The 21112-nt window shown below is 36.4% G+C and overlaps 1 protein-coding gene and 1 pseudogene across 2 annotated transcripts in view; one reads left to right on the top strand and one right to left on the bottom strand.

The window, feature by feature from the left end:
• Nucleotides 1-9118: 9118 nt before the first annotated feature.
• Nucleotides 9119-21112, bottom strand: part of PAN2 (PAN2-PAN3 deadenylation complex catalytic subunit PAN2) — a 207770-nt gene continuing 195776 nt past the window's right edge. The window contains exons 20-21 of one of the 2 annotated variants that reach the window (XM_089090455.1): nt 19084-19205; nt 9119-10084 (exon numbers count right to left, since the gene is read on the bottom strand). In XM_089090455.1, the coding sequence (XP_088946581.1) occupies nt 10028-10084; nt 19084-19205 (179 nt within the window). In that variant the 3' untranslated portion in view covers nt 9119-10027. The remainder of the gene's footprint in view (nt 10085-19083; nt 19206-21112) is intronic. The other variant, XM_089090454.1, reaches the window with a different exon arrangement.
• On the top strand, nt 15111-16894 carry LOC148950786 (uncharacterized; annotated as a pseudogene).

Here is a 21112-nt window from a genome sequence, read left to right as displayed (position 1 = left end):
ATATTTATTAAAAGTGTTCTCAAGTTTTCTATTATTTGCAAATTTTCCTGAAAAATCCATTTCGCGTGTCTTATTTTCAATTTTATCTTGTTTATTTTTTGCCGCATCCCTTTGTGAAATATCAACATTTTGAACATGCGTATCATGTATTTCGTTTTTCCAATAGGATGGCACAGCCTTCGCATGTGTCTTATGGCCCGGTTCATCTCCCCTCGAAGTTAGCGAAGTATTATGTTTTTTCGTAAAAGCGTTTGATGTGTGGTAATTTTCGTTTTCTCCCAATTGATTCTTAGACAAATTGTTATGGGTATTTGACAGCCTAGAAGTTAGTTGTGATAAAGTCTCACTTTCTGGAATTCCCCAGTGGGATTCTATTAGACCTATCATCGTTCTTTTAAACTCTTGGTGATATCTTTCTTCTTTCTCTCTAGCTCTTTCATCAGCCGGGGCTTCTTTCTCTCTAGCTATTTTATCAGCCTCTTCCTTTTTTTCTCTCGCTATTCTTTCTTCCTTCTCTCTTTGTTCCCTTTCTTTTCTATCTCTTTCGTCTTCTCGTTCTCTGGCTATTCTTTCTTCCTTCTCTCTTTGTTCCCTTTCTTTTCTATCTCTTTCGTCTTCTCGTTCTCTGGCTATTCTTTCTTCCTCCATGAAATTTAATATTCGTTGTGCTATATCTATTCGAGTGCTTTTTCGCGAGCCCCTGCTGGACCTCAATTTAACACTGCTCCTTCTACTCGGACTACTTTGATTCCGTCTGTCATTATTTCTTCTTAATTCATTTTCTGAATATGTTCGTTCTTTATCCGTATTGTCTCTTTCTTTATAGGCTACTCTAGCCCTTTCGTCCTGTTTTCTATTCTTTTTAGTTTCATCTTTCTCAGCTTGCATTTTTCCCTTATATTCTTGGTGCTCTCTCTCAAAGGCCTCCATATTTGCCTTTCTTTCTATTTTCCTACTTTTTCTATGGGCTTCACTCGCCCTTTTAATCTCATCTTTGTCCGACAAATACCACAAATATATATATCCCTGACTGGGGTCAGAACGCAGACTAAAACATAATAATAATTTGTACATCACTGTTTGTATGGGTGGACTGTCACTTGGCCCAGCCAATCAGCTACCTCCTCTTTCAAACCCAATTTTACCTCTTAGATTTCTTTCAATGAAGCCCCAAACCAGGAAGTAAAAATAAAATTGCTTCACAGCTTACCTATTGCAAAACCACTATCGCTTAGTAACGGGAATTTTACTTGTCTTTTGAAATTATACTATAAGCAAATGTAATTAAAGAAACGAAAATAGGTCATTTATCTGAAAGGAAAAGAAACAGGGGTTGAACCCCAACACTGAGCATGCCAAAGCAAAAGTAACTCATTCAATACCATCCTTGAAAAGACAATTAGAAATACTCCGCCATTTTCCACCTCCTCAGTTAGCGCAAAGTCTCTTGCTCCAGTCTCCTTTCAAAAGTGGACCTTAAGTTCTTCAGTTGCTACTTTTTGATAATGATAACATTCTGAACAAATTTCCCTTTCTTGCTCTTCAGTTCAGTCAGAATGTAATCACCAGCCTTGACTTTCTCAGTGTCAAATTAGAAGTTGCTGGTTGGAGGCTCGTCTTCAATGTCTATGCTGGGGTCTGAAGAGTTGTTGTATACAGGATCGTCTACGTCAAAATCGTCACTCTAACTGTAACTCTTGTTGCGAGAGACACGCCTTTTGCTTTTTAGTCTTTTCACTTGTCTGACTTCCGTTCCAGGACTAGGGCTTTTTGGCAGATAGAGCTTTTATCCTAGCAGTAATGCATTCTTTCATGGTGGTGTCAGTGAGCACTTCTGACTTTTTCATATTTTTTTCCTGTTGATTTTTCGTGTGGAAAGGGGTTTGCATGGACGATCTCTTTAACGAATCATCTGTTGACCTTTGCTTCTCATTTAGAGACAGAACCTATGCTGCGTCTGTTTCAGGGTTTATGTTAAAGGAGTCTAAATGTCGCACAGGAGTTCCACTGAGCATAGAAACTTCTCTGGTAAGTGCTTCACTAGATGTGGTAGGCATTCTGTCAGAGACATATGACAAGAAGAACTGATGATCCTTGAAAACATCTAATTTTGTGGGGTAGGCACCACTTGCTCTGATTCCACTGATTATATTTTCAGGAGTGAAAGCCTTTGGATATGCTTTCCCCAGCAGCACAGCAATCTTATTCACTGATATAGCTTTACATTTGTGGACAGTCATAAAACTTGTGGCTTCCTGGTTGTAGTTGTCCTTAAGGCGCCCCATGACTATCATTTCTAGAGGTTGTAGTTTGTGAGTAGTGTGGGGAAGGACAGTTAAAAGGACAACAGTATTATTTTTTTTAGCTAGATCAAGCAATTCAATGGTGTATCGGCTGATCTAGTGCTCTAATTTCAGAGGTACAGGCGACTGTTTGGAGGGTTTGACTTGATTGATAAAATGCTGCAAGTAAAGCAAAGAATGAGAGGCAGTCATCCAGCCAGAAGTATTTTCTGAGCTGATCGTGATGGTTCCTGATAAAGCTCCCTGAGTAAAATTTCCGGACACTGTTTCTGTGGGGAAATAAGTAGAGGAAGGACTGTGTTCCGAATGCATTAACACCAGCACAAATCATGGTCAACTGACCTCTTTCTGCTGACGCGACCTTCCCTACTTACTTCTGGCCTCCCTGTGCAATGACTTTCCCAGGCTTGTGGATTTTATCAAACCTAATTTATCAAAATTTCAAATTTGTCGTGGTCTGAATATGTGTTTATATAGGCCTCGTTCCAGATTGTTAAAGAAAGCTCCTACATTGTGACAGTTGAAAGCAGCTGTTCGTCATAGGCTTGTACTCTCTGGCGTTCTTACTGATAGAGTTTTAAGGCAATCCATAAAACCACAGTACCAATCTTTACCTGTAATTCCTCCACTGTCTCCACTGCCTTTGCAGTTCCGTTATTTGGTACTTTTATACTCTTAATAATGGCATAAGTGTATGTAAATTTACACGCTTCTAGGGGAATACAGTCGAAAGCATATGAGCTATCGTTTTCAAGTAAGTTGTTAGTCTTTTTTCTTGTTCCTCTGTAAATATTTATCATGTGTTGTAGCAGGGTGTAAGGAAACTTAGGTCCATACTTTCTAGAGGGATATTCAGCTTCTCAACTTTTTTTATGTAGTCTTGCAGCTTTCCTCTAAGGACAACCATGGCACTTCTAGAGAATCCAACTGACTTCTTGTAGAATAAGACAGAAAAAATTGCTGTTTTATTTTCTTCTGGATCACAGCCACTTTTCTTTCTTTTCTGTTCTGTTTTACTTTTAAGCATTTTATCTTGAATGAAATTTAACAGGAAAAAATGGAACTTCAGTTCACCTACTGTTCTGACAGGATTAAACAACACCAGAATTAACAGAGTTTTGGGTTTTAAGCTTGCCTTCAACCTTTACATATGCTGTTTACACAGCTTTTACAAGCATAGCCCACTTTTGGACAACTTGGTACGGCATGCTGAATTTACCCTAGGTATTTTGACCAAACATAGGAGTTTGCTATCCCACTGGATGAAAAAATACTATCAGCAAACTGGCGAAGATGACACGTCTCGGAAGCTGCCAAAAACAGGCATATAGAAAGAGAATACAATGTGACCTTACAACGCAAGTTTTCTAGTATTCGTAATTAGGCGTAAGCTTTCAAACAAAATTGAACAAAATTCCATAGTTAATCACCTTAAAACCAGATCCAATCTAATATTTTTGGTAAAAGTATTAATTAAGGTTTATTTTTAAAAACATACACTGCCATCTGTCAGAGCTTTTAAAATCCACCAGAAGCCCCATAGGTTCTTATATTGAAACTGTTTGCTTTGGCTAAACGTGGGCCGGTCTCCCCTATACCAATTTTGATATTTAATTTTGCCCAAGTGTAAACTTTTGAACTGAATTCTTAGAAGAAGCTGTTATCTAACCATAATGTGATTTGTGTCAAATCGCTTTTGTGGTGTTTATGTTTTCTGGAAATTGGAAGTTGCATAGTGGATCTTTTATATTATTATTTGAAAAAAAACTACGTTTTCTAAAGAGTTAAAGAGGCTGAGTCACAAGTTCGAACCTTAAAACGTACAGGGATTAGGAGGTACAGTTGGGGGGCTGCCGCCCCCAAACCTCCCGCTTTTGCAGCCTCTTTTGTTAAGATTTTTATTTTGGGGGTCTCCCGCCCCCCCTCAACCCCCACTTTTTCCCTTGCAAAGAAATGCTTTGCAACACGAACGAAATCTGCTAGAATTTTTTACCGTAAGAACATCCTATTGCATCTCTTTGATCAGAAACAGTACTGAGCTTGTTTGCTGGATTGTTTACATGAGATTTTTCTCTAGCGGATAACAAGCTGTAATGGGATAAACTTAAAAATTATGAACTGAAAAAAAAAAGAACAGTAGAAGGATTCAGATTAAACAATCAATTTAGGTCCGAATAGGTTCGGGTTCATCCATTTTTCCAACATACATAATCCGACCAATTCGATAATTATGCCTGGCACAAAGAGAGGTTTGTAGTTACAACTGTAAGACACTGAGTTGTCACTGGCAATTTCTCTAGAGATTAAAAAAAAATGCCATTGAAACAGCTTCATTCGGTTTGGTACGACCAACGGATTGCAGGCTACAGGACGTAAAAAACCTTAACAAAAGTGGCTGCAAAAGCTGGGGGTTTGGGGGGCGGCAGCCCCCAACTGTACCTCCTAATCCCTGTAGGTTTTAAGGTTCAAACTTGTGACTCAGCCTCTTTAACTCTTTAGAAAACGTAGTTTTTTTTTCAAATGATTTCTGCACGTTTTTTTACAGTTTATTACTTATTATTGATTGATTAACTCTTAGGTGATCTTGTCCGGAGTTAAAGCAGGGCAGCTCCGCCCCCTAAACCCACGGCTTTTGAAGATTCTTGTGCTAAGGCTTTTAATTCCTAAATACTCAAATCAAATGCACAGAAAGTTTTTCTTTTTTCAACTTTTCTTTGAGCATGCGGGTATACGGTATCTTATCAAAGCAGGAGAGACTTACCTGTAAGCTGAAGGCCGACTGTGATATTCTTCTGGAGACGCCTGTTGAGCCGAAGGATTTAATAGATTGGATTTAAAAAAGAAACTGAGTTTCTTTTTTAAACTTTAAATTTAAGAGATACTACTTTAAATTCAATATATAAAAATTTACTCTGACGGGGAATCGAACCCGGGCCTTCCACATGACAGACAGGAATAGTGACCACTCTACTAGCATGAACTGTTGTTAATATGTTCTTAGTCCCTGAAATCTATTTTCGACGCGAGCAAGTACAAACTACGATTTTTGTTTTTTAACAAAAAAAACTTCTGGGAAAGAGCTGGAATTTCTGGAAGCTTGCAGTCGGTCTTTTCAGGTTAAGAGGACTATTTTGATCTAATTTAGTAAAGAAATACTATGCTTTTAGGAATTTCAAAAATTAACATGGGCTCTTATAGGAAAACGAGGTTTTTCGTAAATGTAAATTCGGGGGATAATTTTTTCGGTTTGAAAATCAAAAGGCCCTAAAAGGTCAAATTCCGCTTCCAATGAGTCCTAATTCACCCGGATTCGTTGCCAACTGTTGCCTGTAGGTGCGGCTGATAAAAAAAATAATTTGATGTCTATTCAGTGGCTATATTTGGTCTTTGGAAAACAGGAAAGGAGTGATGGGATTGAGCTGAAATTTGTGAGGACGAGCTCCCAGGCCCTAGGAAAACATATCCTCTAAATTTCAGCCTGATCGGACAACGTTAAAGGGGGGCTGTGTTTGGACGGTCGAAACTTCCGGTCCACTTTCCCCCATGAAGATAAAGCCGGAGGAGGGTGAAATTTTGTATTTTTATTAGTTTGAGCTTAGGCTACAAAATGCGATCACCGCCGTCTCTCTGCGACCGCTAGGACCGGAAATCGCTTAACATTGTGGTGGGTCGCCTCTTTAAAGAGGCACAAGTGTGCCTCCTTGATACTGTTGCAGGAAAAGTAGAACATGGAAAATGTTAAAGGCCGAGTTTTAGCGAAATATAGAATGGCTAGTTTCTAAAGACCTATATTCAAAGGACCTGGGGAAGTATTAGTAAGACCCCTCCCCCCTCCATCACAGAAGCGGCTGCCCCCTTAAAATTACAGACACCTGAGTCGTTTGAAGAATGCAAAGTTTATAGGAATAAGCTAAATTCAATTAGTAAGACATGGGAAGAGAAAATATTATAAAGAGAAATTTTTGGAGTATAAATCAGATATGAGAAAGACATGGCGATTATTTCAGTAATATTGGTTCTAGACTTGCATCGACTATGAATATGCAACTGAGTTCTAGGGGAGAATTAGTCATCCCCCCCCAAGCGTGTAATAACACGCTTTTTTATATTTTGTACACAACGAATAAGCTTGTGCTTTATTATAGATGGGCCCCCATCTTCAACAACAAACCAAATTCTTCCAATTCTCCAAAGAACCAAGTAATATTGGTTCTAGACTTGCATCGACTATGAATATGCAACTGAATTCCCCCTTTGTTCTAGTTAATGAGCAATATGCAGAAAATTCGTTTTCTTTTAGAAATAGGATAGGCCCAAGGGCTCTGCCCTTGGGCCTATCCTATTTCTTCTTTTTATAAACGATTTGCCAGAAGTTTAGCCTCTTTATAAAATTATAATATTTGCTGATGATGTAGTAATTTTTGCTTCTCACCAGGGCCTATCAGTTCTTTTCCAGAACCTCGAAAGTATGTTACTAACTGTATCTTATTGGTATTCAAGGAATTTACTAGCTCTTAATGAAAAAAAAGCCAATAAAAGCCTTAATGAAAAAAGCCAATATAATGGAAATCATCTGATATTTAATCGTTGGACGGCAAACCCTAATAAGGTTGTGGAAGGGGGGGGATAGCTCCTTGGTCCAGTAACTAACTACTACCGTCAGTCGAAGCTGATACAAAGGGCCCCAAATTTGTTGCGCTGTTTATCTTTGTCTGTTGTGTACGGTAATTAGACCCCCTTTTCGCTGGAAAATAATCATTTGAGTTTTAAAACGAATCTTAAGAGGTCTCTCTTGAATATTTCCGATTCTCTTTTTATCGCCCACAGTTCGGTCGTAATGCCAGATAGGACATAGAGTAGGGTATAGGTTTGCCTGTTTCTTAATGTCAATGCGGGCATCCCATTTAAGACTGGATGGCAGTGTAATACCAAGGAAATTGGCGTGAGAAGTAATCAAAGTGAGAGGGGGGAGGTTTAGAGATGGAGAACTATCCAGAAAACTAAAAGTGAGAACTGAGAACGTTAAAAACTTAAATTTGTTTCTTAAATTGTTTCTGTAATAACTAAAATTTCGTTTGTAGATACCCACAAACAAGATATACACGATTGTCAAAAATGAGTTTTTTTTGGAGGGGGGGAGGAGGGTGGTGGTGATGGTCCAACTCACTAATTCTCTGGGCCCCTAAGGTTTTGGTGGTATCCACCCACGTCACACCTAATATGAAAACATAGATGCACTTATCCTCCCTTTGAGGGGGGATAAGAAGAATTTTCCCAGAGCCAGGGGAATATTTCAAAAGACAAGAGAAGTTTATTTTTAGGCTACTGTTATCAATATTCCAAGAAAGGAGTTTTCCGGACTAATCTAGGGGAGAATTAGTCACCCCCCCCAAGCGTGTAATAACACGCTTTTTTATATTTTGTACACAACGAATAAGATTGTGCTTTATTATAGATGGGCCCCCATCTTCAACAACACACCAAATTCTTCCAATTCTCCAAAGAACCAAGTAATATTGGTTCTAGACTTGCATCGACTATGAATAAGCACCTGAATTCCCCCTTTGTTCTAGTTAATGAGCAATATGCAGAAAATTCGTTTTCTTTTTCTGAGATTGTACCTCACTGGATTGAAGAAATTATTCTGAAGCTTAAACGGAGTTTTTCTACGGACGAATTTGGATTTTCGGCTCAAACCGTAAAGCAAGTAGCGTCAAGCATTTCACCTTTGTTGGCACATATCTTCAATCTATCACTTATGCAAGGGGTATTTACTAAGCCTTTAAAAAAAGCAAATCTTAGCATTACCTAAAGCTGGGAGTTCAATTGACCCTTCAGATTACAGAGGCATTTCTCTACTTTCGGTTTTCAACAAAATTTTGGAAAAACTTGGAAACAGTCAATTACAAAAATATTTATTTAATAGTTAGATTTGACACACGTCTCAATATGGTTATATAAAAGAAAAGTCAACTGAACTGGTAATTCATGAGCTTTTACCAAATATTAATGATTCACTAGATGAAGGTCAACACGCTTTGGCGATTTTTCTTGATGTCACCAAAGCGTTTGACACAGTAAATCATTCGTTGCTTCTTTTTAAACTCAAGTCTTATGGGTTTTCAACACAAGCTGTTAATTTTTTTGCATCTTAGCTTTCTGGGAGACGACTATAATGTGTTGATAAATCTCGTGTTCTCCGTTTTGAAACTTTTCCGATTAGTTACGGAGTGCCTCAGGGCTCTGCCCTTGGGCCTATCCTATTTCTTCTTTTTACAAATGATTTGCCAGAAGTTTTGCCTCTTTATAAAATTATAATGTTTGCTGATGATGTAGTAATTTTTGCTTCTCACCAGGACCTATCAGTTTTTTTTCCAGAACCTCAAAAGTATGTTACTAACTGTATCTGATTGGTATTCAAGGAATTTACTAGCTCTTAATGAAAAAAAAAGCCAATATATGTTATTTTCGCGAACTGGATCAGTAGTTTCAGATGGCTTCTCTTTTTTCTTGAATGGTCTTGAACTAAAATGGATAGATCAGTTTAAATACCTTGAGATTATTTTAGATGAAAATCTGTCGTTTCATAGATATGTAAAAGAACTATTATTAAAAATTACCCGAAATATTGGCATGCTAACTCGTCTTCGTCATTTCTTTCCTAAAATTATCCTAAAATCTATTTATTATTCTTTCGTCCACCCATATTTTCTCTATTGCATTTTGGTTTGGGCTTCTACCTTTTCGTCTATATTCAAATCTCTCCAAATACGTCACAATAAAGCAATGAGGATTCTGTTTAATGTTGATTGCAGATCTTCAGTTAGACACCTATATGGGACTTCAGGAATTTATTCTTTGGATCAACTTCATTTAATTTCTATCTCTAGTATTTGTCACGATTATCAATATAGTAATTTACCTGTAAATTTCTCCGGTATGTTTCCAACTAATTTCTAATTTCATAATTATCCTACTACGCATCGTTCAGACCTTTCCTGGGAAATTCGCCCGACGTCGAGAGCGGATTCAGTATCCGTCGCACTGGGCCAAAAATCTGGAACTCAATTCCAGCATCAGTTCGAGAATGCAGCAACAAGCGTCATTTTCTAAGACTAGTGAAGAAACATATTACAACAAGCTAAGCATTTTGTTTATTGTGGTTTTCTTTTTCGTTGTTGTAAAATTTAGTTAGAAGATGGCTGTTTTTTTCGTTGGCAATATTTTCAGCGCTAAAGTATGCCACTAGGCATGTGCGCTGTTTTGTGATATTTATTTATGTATGTGTTGTAAATAAAAATATTCTACTCTACTCTCTATTCCTCTCAGAAACACTTTGATTGTGTAATACAGGATTTCATTTTCCTACTTACCTGCTCAGAAATGGGGGGAGGAGGCGAGAAGAGCTCACTAGCAATAATCTTTCTCTGAAGACGCAGTCTGAAAATTTGAAAATTATGAACTGTAAAACTTATTTTTGACATTCGTATATTTTTTTGGTGGTTATTTAAAAAAGAAACAATTTTAAGTTATTTTTTAAAAAGAAATCATTAAAGTGAACGTAAGACCTTCTTTAAAAATTTTTTTTCTCAAAACCGATGTAAAATTTGAAAAATTGCTAAAACACTCTAAGGTACCAATAGAAACTATATCCACAACCGTTCAGTTAGACCTTCGTCAAACCTTCTAGCTTATTAAGAATAATATTGATCGTATTTCCATGATTATTTCAAGGTATTCTCAATCAACCAGTTTCGTCTTGTTCCAGCTTCATACAATTTCTGAAATATAAGAAAGAACTTGCATAGAAATTTTTATAAAAATATTATTGATAATTGTTTAGTTGTGTTTAACATTTTGTTAAACCGATTTTTCTTCATGACAGAACAATTTCATGATTTTTCTTTTCTATCTTATTTTAAAAATTTATTAATTTCTTTATTAAAATAAAACTGTCGAGGTAAGGTTAGTATGCACAACATAGGCTAGTAAAAAAAAGGAAAAACCCAAAAAAGTGTATATCTGCGAACAGCGAAAGAGAGAGCGAGAAACACCTGAATATTTTATTTATCTGTCTGTAATAAACGTTGTGAGTTTCAGTCTAAAAATAGCTCTCTCGCTAGCAAATATTGTCCAACTTATATTTACGGGAATTACTAATGCAAATATAAAAATTGCAACACTAGTTTTGATGAAACAAAGATAAAAGTCAATCAAAATTAAAATCAATACAGAACATACTGCTGAATATATAACAAACTAAATAACTCCCGTAGTAATTTTGTTGTTAACTGAATAAAAATCAAAATATACGAAATTAAAAATCAAACTAAAATATTTTAGTCATTAAGTTGTAGAAAAAAAATAAAGCTGGTGGACTGTGATGAAAAAGTTAAGAGGCAAAGCTGGCATAAGCCTTCTTCAGAATTGTATAAAATGACGTGGGTCTAAAATGACTTAAAATAATTGAAACGGAGTTGGTCTGAAACAAATAGAAGCAAAAAATTGCTTAAAAACCCTCTTATAGGCCCACATGTCCATTTGGAGGTGATACCTAAATCTTCATTAATACAAACAGTTAAAACGAAATTTCAACTCTAGCCAACTGAGAGCAGAGAAACCTTCTGATATTAATGGAAAACATCTGATATTTAATCGTTGGACGGCAAACCCTAATAAGGTTGTGGAAGGGGGGGGGGATAGCTCCTTGGTCCAGTAACTAACTACTACCGTCGGTCGAAGCTGATTAGACCCCGGCTCCGCGCCGGCGGATCGACCGAACGCCGCCGACGAGAGGCCAGGTCGAACGCCGCCAAAGTGTCGTAACGCCGCTGGCGCACCGCAAGCACGCCGCCGCCGGCAAAGGCGGCGGCGTTCGGTCGACTTAAAATTAATTTTGCGGTAATTCTTTATTGCGTCAACCGCAAAGTCGGAGCTTTTCTTTCTCGTGTGGTTTAGCATTCTGATTTTCCTGATTAGAAATCAAGCAGGGCTTGCACTATCCCCGAGTTTACAGGTATTTGCTCGAAAATCTCTGCGTCACCACGAAAAAAAATTTAGTTCCTGAATTCCCTAAAATCACCCAATCCTGGTGCCACCCCTAGCGATTTATCACCAGTGACTTTCCCTGCCAAATATTACTTTGCATACCATAATTCTTCACTACTCTCTTGTTCATTAATTTTCGTCTCTTTTGTTACTTTGCATAAAAACCAGATAGATGCAATATACTATTGCAAATATTGCAATATACACAGTTCTTCATCCTATCAAGGTGGTATCCAGAGGGGAGGGGGTAGTGAGCTATCATATTTAAATGATAATACCTCGATGTTTTTTAAAGCAGGGGTGCCAATAAGTAAATTATTTTTTTGTTATCTAAAGCAGAGACGGTATCCTATCAAGATGGTATCCAGAAGGGGGGGGCATAGGGAGTTATTATATTTAAGTGATAGTACCTTGATTTTTTTTTATTGAAAGCAGGGATGTCAAAAAGTTGAAAAGTTGACAAAATTAACAAGATTTTCGTGAGTTATATTTGATACAGCACTTGCATGGTTTTATAGTCCAAAGGGAAAGGGACATATGCGTCCAATCCATTTTTTTTTCTTATTGATGAAACGGGTTTACTTTGAAAACATTCATTCATAAGTACCAGGCAGATTCACACTAAAACGAATTGGTGTGACGAAAGCGATATCGACATCCCCACCTAACGTTGCGCTCGAGTAACAATGGCGCCCTTGGTCCAGTGCCCAAGTTGAATTAAAAGGCCAGGTCATAATAAAAGCTTTCAATTTGGGAGGTTAAAGGAGGAGTTTTTGACAGTCTTATGATCTCAGGGTACTAGATGTTGCAACGTTCTTACCTATCTACGGTGGTTTAGAAAATTCGATCACCCCACAAATGATTACCAAAAATATGCACAAATGTAACATTTGGAATATTACAACACTTTTTTCAAAGCTTTGAAGAAAAGCAAAAAAGTCTAAATACCCCTAACTACGCTTGAAAGCTATTTTAAAAAGAAACTCTTTGGAGATTTCCATGGAAATGACCATAGCAGAAGCTTTGAGCCTGTATGGGTGGGGATCAAAGAGGAGTCTTTGAGTATTTTGATCACAGCTGACTCATTGTTGCGACTTTCTTAAATTTGGTAATTCTTGTGAGCATTTGGAAATCAAAGCTTAAATTAAATAACTGATACTAAGTATCATAGCATTTTCCTTGGACTAAAAGTAAGGAACGAGGATGAAAATGTTAGCATCTTTCTGGAGCTACTTCGGTCTGCAAAATATTTAATTTAATTACACTTAAAACGGATGAGCTTTTCATTTTTTACCTAAGAAAATAGCTGGCACTTCATTTTTCTTCATAGCCAATAAACTATTAAGTGTTTTTTGTGTCATTGTAATTGAAGTGTTCTCATGTGAAGTGTTCACCATGTATTTTTCAATTTGATAAATTTACTCCTTTTAGATGCAGTTTATAATTTGACTGATATTAGGTATTTATCAGTTTATAATTTGGAATGAATCCTCAAAAGAAAAAATGAATAATATCCAAAAGAGCAGCCAAAAGTAATAAAAAATTAGCAGTTCAGCCTTAGCCTACATGACATATATTCTATAAAGAAGCCAAAAAAAAACTTTAAAATTCATTTTTTTTAAATTGTTATTAAAAACCAGTTTTTAACACAAGAAGGCTTCTTAGGAATCCAAAAGAGCAAAAAAAAAAAAAACAATCAATATAAAAGTCGCCCAATTTAAACTGTTTTAAAGGTGACAAAACAGATATAGGCAAAGGGCATTATGAAAAAATTAAGCTTCTAATTTCAAAGTTACATTCTAAGTTTTTACCCAGAGAACTGACGAATTTTGTGATACGGTATTGGAAGTTTTGTATGCAGCATTGCTCGATAAAAAAGCTACTAATTTTAACATTTATTTATGTTAAGAATACATGGCTAATAGATACTTCAACTACTCGTATTATGCAAGGGTTCTGAAACGCCACAGCCATTTCGTTTCTACTTCTCTTGATGAATAACGAAGAAGACCAGTTTCCAGCCAGCGACTTGTGAATTTTTGAACTCATGAAAAGGCTCGAATCTGTTGTAAATTTAAGCTGTGATTTGAGAAAGACTGATGAAACCATTGATGTTTGCTGTCAACATGGATCGCGCCAGCAGCGTATCACCGAAATCTTACCGACGGTGTATCACCGATATCTTACCGGCAGTGCGGCGTGGCGCGCTATTTTGCCTCGCCATTTCCGACCTTCCCTCATCGGCGCGGTGCCGGGGTCTAAAGCTGATACAAAGGGCCCCAAATTTGTTGCGCTGTTTATCTTTGTCTGTTGTGTACGGTAATTAGACCCCCTTTTCGTTGAAAAATAATCATTTGAGCTTTAAAACTAATCTTAAGAGGTCTCTCTTGAATATTTCCGATTCTCTTTTTATCGTCCACAGTTCGGTCTTAATGACAGATAGGACATAGAGTAGGGTATTGGTTTGCCTGTTTCTTAATGTCAATGCGGGCATCCCATTTAAGACTGGATGGCAGTGTAATACCAAGGAAATTGGCGTGATAAGTAATCAAAGTGAGAGGGGGGGGGGGGGTTTAGAGATGGAGAACTATCCATAAAACTAAAAGTGAGAACTGAGAACGTTAACAACTTAAATTTATTTCTTAAATTGTTTCTGTAATAACTAAAATTTCGTTTGTAGATACCCACAAACAAGATATACACGATTGTCAAAAATGAGTTTTTTTTTGGGGGGGGGGGAGGGTGGTGATGATGGTCCAACTCCCTAATTCTCTGGCCCCCTAAGTTTTTGGTGGTATCCACCCACGTCACACCTAATATGAAAACATAGATGCACTTATCCTCCCTTTGAGGGGGGATAAGAAGAATTTTCCCATAGCCAGGGGAAGATTTCAAAAGACAAGAGAAGTTTATTTTTAGGCTACTGTTATCAATATTCCAAGAAAGGAGTTTTCCGGACTAATCTAGGGGAGAATTAGTCCCCACACATCCCTCCTAGCGTGTAATAACACGCTTTTTTATATTTTGTAGACAACGAATAAGCTTGTGCTTTATTATAGATGGGCCCCCATCCTCAACAACAAACCAAATTCTCCCAAGAAAGATCCTGGATACAGGCCTATAAAACTCAAGGAGGCATGGTCAGGAATCTAAAACAAATTTAAGCGCAGTCTATGACTTTGAAGACTTCTGTCTTCGATATTGTCACACCTAAACTTGAATGGATCTACAAAACAGATAAGAAGGAATCTCTCCAGAAATCAGCTCTAAACTTTTTTAATGATATTCTTGAAGTTCCTTTATAACTGCTGACCTATCTTGGTCAATGCACGAATGTACACTTGTCATTACACTAATAGGAACTTAGCCCACAGATGGGTTGAAAACAACCAGACAGCCATAGGTGTATGCAGATCCTATCCTTGAGGGGGGGGACTTTAAGAACATTTTAGAATTTAAAAGTTTTTATTGCCAAATTTCAGGGGTGGGGGGGGTCAATTAATTACTTCGCATTTTTGAGGGTATAAACTATATAAGAGTAGGATCGCATTTATCAATAGGCCAAGTAGGTCATTGGTCTACTGATACTGAGACTTCACTAAATCTAATCTACAGAAGCATTTAGCAGGTATGTTAAAACTGCTTATTGCAAAAGGCATTATTAACTATATACCAAGAGATTGCGGGTTGTATCCCAAATATGACAAAAGAAGCTACTTTCTCTTATTAAAATTGTAGCTGGAATATAGGTAAATTAGCATGGAATTCCAGAATATAGCCTCGGTCACAAATGTGCACGAAGTGCTTAAACTAATCAATGTTGTTGAGGTTTTTTTTTTCATTTTTAGAAATAAATTAAAAAAAAAATCCACGAAAAGCAAAAAGCGAATTCAAAATTTGAAACGATTATAAAGTAGCTCCAGCACTAAATAGAAGGTTCGACTATTGCGAAGTCAAAATCTTCATTGCAAAGGTCATACATTGCAGCATGAAGTTGTAGGACAAAAATTACGAAGAGAATTTACTATGAATGGTTAAATGAAATCTAAGACGATTAGAGTTCAGAAACAAACAATTTTAATTAAAAAAAAATTATTAATTACCGCAAATATATATGGGGTTGCCAGCCCCTCCCCCTCGAAACTCTTAAGTGAGTAAAGTATCATTTACGCTTTACCAAAAACATTATTTTGTGGCAGTTAATTTAGTTATGTTATTTTAATACAGCTCTAATTTCCATCAATGCTTCCTTCAAGACCCATCCCTTCCAAACATGTAAAAAAAAAAAAAAAAAAAAAAAAAAAATGGTTAAACAAATTGCGAAAATATAGATTTCAGTATTCGAATCAATCTACTGAGATGCACAATTATATTTAGGCAAAAGTTAAAACATAATTAATTCTTGCTTTAATGAAATTTTGATTAAAAAAGGAAAAAAAAATCAAGCTGCCAGAAAAAATATCGATACAGAAAAATTTATGTCATTTTCTTATAAGAAACATTTATTAAGAAGCACACTGGAATTTATATTGCTTATTTAAGTGGTAATATCTGGCGTCATTAATCTTCTCGTTAAATTGAATTTGTCTGAAGAACTGGTTTAGCCTGCCTACCAGTCCAGTGGAAAAGGCAGGCAAGCCTAGCAGCTCCAACCCCAGGGGTGCAATTGGGGACCCCCCAGGTACAGTCTTTTTATTTTTCTGCCTGGTGCCTACACCTCTGCTTAGCTGTTATTAGACCCTTTTTATAATTGCTTGTGCCAGCCAGAAGACCCCTTGCATTTTGCTGTTAGCTTGTAGCTTGATTAGCCTAGTTTGGAGTTCACTTTAGCCTACATCAGGGGTGACAACTCAAAAAAGAGCTATAGACCTCCTAGTCACAGAGAGATGAGATCAGACTGCTCCATCCAGTACAGAGGAGCTGAATCTATTAATGAGCAGATTGCTATGCCCACCTCACACATTAACACCCTTAAGAACAAGCAGAAGCTAATTGCAGATTCACTTAATGACCAAAACCTTAAATCTACTATGGCAGAAGTTGTCAGTGAGGCACTGTCTAATGAGGTTGGTTCTTTGGTTGAGGCCTCTGTTAAAAAACTTGCCTCTAGTCATGTACCTGCTGCTTTTGATGCTAACAACATGGAAATCATTAAACAAGAGGTATACAATAGTCTTAAAATGGATTTTGATGTGCTTGTGGAAAAATCACTAAAACAATATGGTTTGAGGATGTCAAAGCTTGAATCATCCCTTCATTTGCTTGACTCAGGCTTGTCAGAGCTGCAAAAATCTCTGAAACCAATTCAACTCAATGTGGATCGTCTGAGCGATCAGTTTGACCAAACGACAATTTCAAATCATCTGATCCTATTTGGTTTCAAATAAGACCCTTATCCAGAAGCTTCTGAAAGCAAATTTCTTGGATTTTGCACTACTAGATTTCCTGGAATTTCTTTGACTAAGAATGACATAGTTTCTGTTAGAAGGATTGGAAAACGGCTCAGGTTTGAAATCTCGCCCACTTGTTGTGGAATTTTGTAGTCCAAGAATGCAGCAGCTTATTCTTCGAGAAAAGAAAAGTTACTAAATTACTTTTGGTGGTGCACATGAAACTAAATTACTTTTGGTGGTGCATATAGATCTAAATTACTTTTGATGGTGCACTTGGAACTAAATTACTTTTGGTAGTGCACTTGGAACTAAATTACTTTTGGTGGTGCACTTGGAACTAAATTCCTTTTGGTGGTGCTCATAGAACTAAATTACTTTTGGTGGTGCACTTGGAACTAAATTACTTTTGGAGGTGCACATAGAACTAAATTACTTTTGATGGAGCACTTGGAACTAAATTACTTTTGGTGGTGCACTTGGAACTAAATTACTTTTGGTGCTGCACATAGAACTAAATTTCTTTTGACGGTACACTTGGCACTAAATTACTTTTGATGGGGCACTTGGAACTAAATTACTTTAGGTGGTGCACATAGAACTAAATTACTTTTGGTGGTGCACTTGGAACTAAATTACTTTTGGTGGTGCACATAGAACTAAATTACTTTTGATGGTGCACTTGGAACTAAATTACTAGTGGCACTTGGAACTAAATTACTTTTGGTGGGGCACTTGGAACTAAATTAATTTCGGTGGTGCACATAGAACTAAATTACTTTTGGTGGTGCACTTGGAACTAAATTACTATTGGTGCTGCACATAGAACTAAATTACTTTTGATGGTGCACTTGGAACTAAATTACTTTTTGTGGTGCAATTGGAAATAAATTATTTTTGGTGCTGCACATTGATCTAAATTTCTTTTGGCGGTACACTTGGCACTAAATTACTTTTAATGGGGCACTTGGAACTAAATTAATTTCGTTGGTGCAAATAGAACTAAATTACTTTTGATGGTGCACTTGGAACTAAATTACTATTGGTGCCGCACATAGATCTAAATTACTTTTGATGGTGCACTTGGAACTAAATTACTTTTGGTGGTGCACTTGGAACTAAATTACTTTTGGTGGTGCAAATCGATCTAAATTACTTTTGATGGTGCACTTGGAACTAAATTACTTTTGGTGGTGCACTTGGAACTAAATTACTTTTGGTGGTGCACTTAGAACTAAATTACTTTTGATGGTGCACTTGGAACTAAATTAGTTTTTACTGTGCACTTGGAACTAAAGTATTGATTCTTTTCGTTGTGTCATGCTATGCAACTTAAACAACTGTGTGTGGAAGAAAACTTAACTGAGCCCTATCCAAAATATCACTCAGAATATGTATTACACCACTTAGATAAAAAAAGTGGTTTTGCCCTAGCAAAGCCTTTTTGGGCGGCAAAAAAGTAGCTGCTAAAACGTCAATTTTAGAGCTAGCAGCTATGTGAGAATGTGAAGGAAATGTATAGAATAAGGTATTGGACTTTACAATCCCCACCGGTAGTGCTGCCCTCCGTTTCATGGCCCTACAGCCAAGAAGTGCAATAGGAAGTTGGGGGCCAGCCGTCATGTGTTTTCGCACACAGTTCTTGTTTACCTTCCCCAGATTTCTCAAGATACCCATTTAGACCTGGGTTGACTCTGACTGAGCTTACAGAGTCACGCCACTGACCCCCGTTCCAAACCAAATAAGCAGCGACACTAGGAACCCCCGTCCTCATGAACAAGGAATTTCGAGACTAGTGCGCTAACCACTTGGCTAGGATGAAGTAAGAAGCTTAATTGTCATATTTCAATAATAAGCTAGAGTAGAGTTAAGAGCCTTATTAGAAAATTTTCCCCATTCTTTGTAAGTATCTCGTGTGCACGGGATAACAGCGAAATGAAAACTAGGCGTGAATGTTGCTTCATATACATCTTTGGACTTGAGCACCATTCGCTAGTCGAGGCAATTTTTTACCGACACCGTCATATTTGGTCGGTTTGTCAAGAAATTAATTGAGTTGAAGGAATTCAACAGTTATCGAGTAGCTTTGCGATTCTTTTGGCAATTTTCTTAACAGCAATCCAAATTTCTGTTTAGATCTTTTCTATACAATAGCAGCAGCCATAGAAAAGATAAAAGAGTAATCCTATTCTTGCATACACCTATCTTAGAAGAGGTGATCTTATGTGAACATAACGAATTCATGAATATTTGCCAATCGCAGCAACTTTTTCTATTTGAAACATGAGTTAGATAAAAAAAAAGAAACGAGAATTGAAGACGAAAATCTAAAAATATTTTACCTTTAAGGAATCTCTCAATGTTTTTTCGTCATCATTGAGTAACTTAATGTAAATTCTATACAGCTTCAATGCCGTTCTTGCATCCTCAACAGAATCATGAGATCCAGACTGAATATTTGCCCCTAAAAGAAATTCAAAAAATCTTAACAACGCCAAGTTGAAGTAGTTTACACAAATTGAGATATTAAAAATTGAATTTGGCTAATCGAATTTATAAAAACGGCTAAAATATGTGCTATTTAAGATTGAGTTTAATAACAATTAGTGGTAAATATAGCCCTAATGACGCCAGAGTAAAGCCCAAAAAGCAGTATTTCCATACCAGCAGTTTTGGCTAGGAAATGTGATAACCATGAAGATGAAAACCACATAATCTAATATATCGATGCTACAACATCAACCAAATTTGCTTTTTCTTATTTTTACAGTCATGACACCACACTAAAGCCCAAAACCCGATATTTTTATATCTACGTGATAATACCGCGATATTTTTATATCTACACGATAAAAACGCGATATTTTTAAGTAATTTAAAATTAATACAGAACCGATATCTAGCAGAAATATCAAAATCCCTTCAAAAATATATGATTTTCTTTCAGATGGTAGGATTGTTCGATCAAAGTAATAACAGGGTCCAAAGTAATATTTAACAGCAAGTTAACGTCATCCTGTATAATTGCGAATGACGTCATAGATTCCAAAAAGTGTTCAATACGATCATGAAAACGATGAAGATTACGACACGATTACAAATTAGGAAAATTAAAATTGAAAGACCAAAAATTCAGGTTTCAGAATCGAGCCAATCACCCAAAATCTAAGATTAGCAAAAACCGACACTAGCTGCAGAATACTAGATCAGTGACCCAATTGATAAAAAATTTCTTTTCTTGTAATTTCAAATAAAATTTCCAAAACATTGTTTTAAAGTTCACATCTTAATTTTCTGATTCGACGAACATAAATAAATCAAGAAAAAAAAAATCTGTCAACTCTTCTGCAATTGATTTCTTCTGCAATTGTTTTTCTTTCTGTCAGGCTCAGGTAGGTACTCTTCTTTTTTACGTAGCTCTTATCGCAGGTTCATTTTACCTAAGCGTTCATCGACAGCAGGTCAGAGGTCTCCTGTTTATCAATCTATTTTACTATGGAACTCCATCCCTCCTGATGTCCCTCTATCTCTTTCTGCAAAGGCACTTTCTCGCTGGGTATTTCCAGTATAGTATTTTCCCCCTTTTTTCTTCATTTTTTGCATTCTATCCACATTTATGTCTTTTTTTTTTCTTTCATTCAATATATTTCAAATAATTCTCCTATTTTCTCCTATTATTTCTCCTATTTTCATAAATGTCTCTTATCTAATTTTTTTTTTTTTTTTTTTTTTTTTTTTTTTTTTTTTTAGTGCTTTATAATAGTGTTTTATTTGTTTTGTTGGCCCTGTACAAGCTTAGCTTCTTGGGCGTATTTAAATTTTTAAGTTTGTAATTGTATTTTTTTTTTTTTTAGTATTAATAAATTGATTGATTGATTGATTGATTGATTGATCTCACATTCCAGGTTGAAAAAGAACAAACATATGACTTGAGAGTCAATTTAATCCGTCCCCATAAAGGGTACGACAGAAACCCAGGATAAACATAAAACCTGGAAAAAGCACATGACTGCCTTGTGAGTGACGATGTCTCTCTTCCAGAGGTACTTTCGAGTCATAAGACAATGAAATTTAAATACTCTTAGGACAAAATGGTTGTAACTGTTATAAAAGTTATGGATATAGTTATTATTGTTATCACATAGCTCATGGCTCTAAAGCATAGCGTTACAAAGTTGAATAAAAACGTGAAAATAGCTGTAAGACTACTGACATAGAATAATATAAAATTCAAACGTTAAAAATAAAAGTTTGGCCTGTTTCCCCTTCCCAGATTCCCATGATTTTAACGATGTGAACACAATTTCGTACATTTTTCACTTAACTTAAGAGCAATTTTTTATGATTTTTATTATTATTATTATTTTTTTG

Source organism: Artemia sp. Qi Xiang Cuo, chromosome 6 (genome assembly GCF_049724085.1).
Source record: "Artemia sp. Qi Xiang Cuo chromosome 6, ASM4972408v1, whole genome shotgun sequence".
In the NCBI taxonomy this organism is placed as follows: Eukaryota; Metazoa; Arthropoda; class Branchiopoda; order Anostraca; family Artemiidae; genus Artemia; species Artemia sp. Qi Xiang Cuo.
This window is presented reverse-complemented; position numbering and strand designations above follow the sequence as displayed.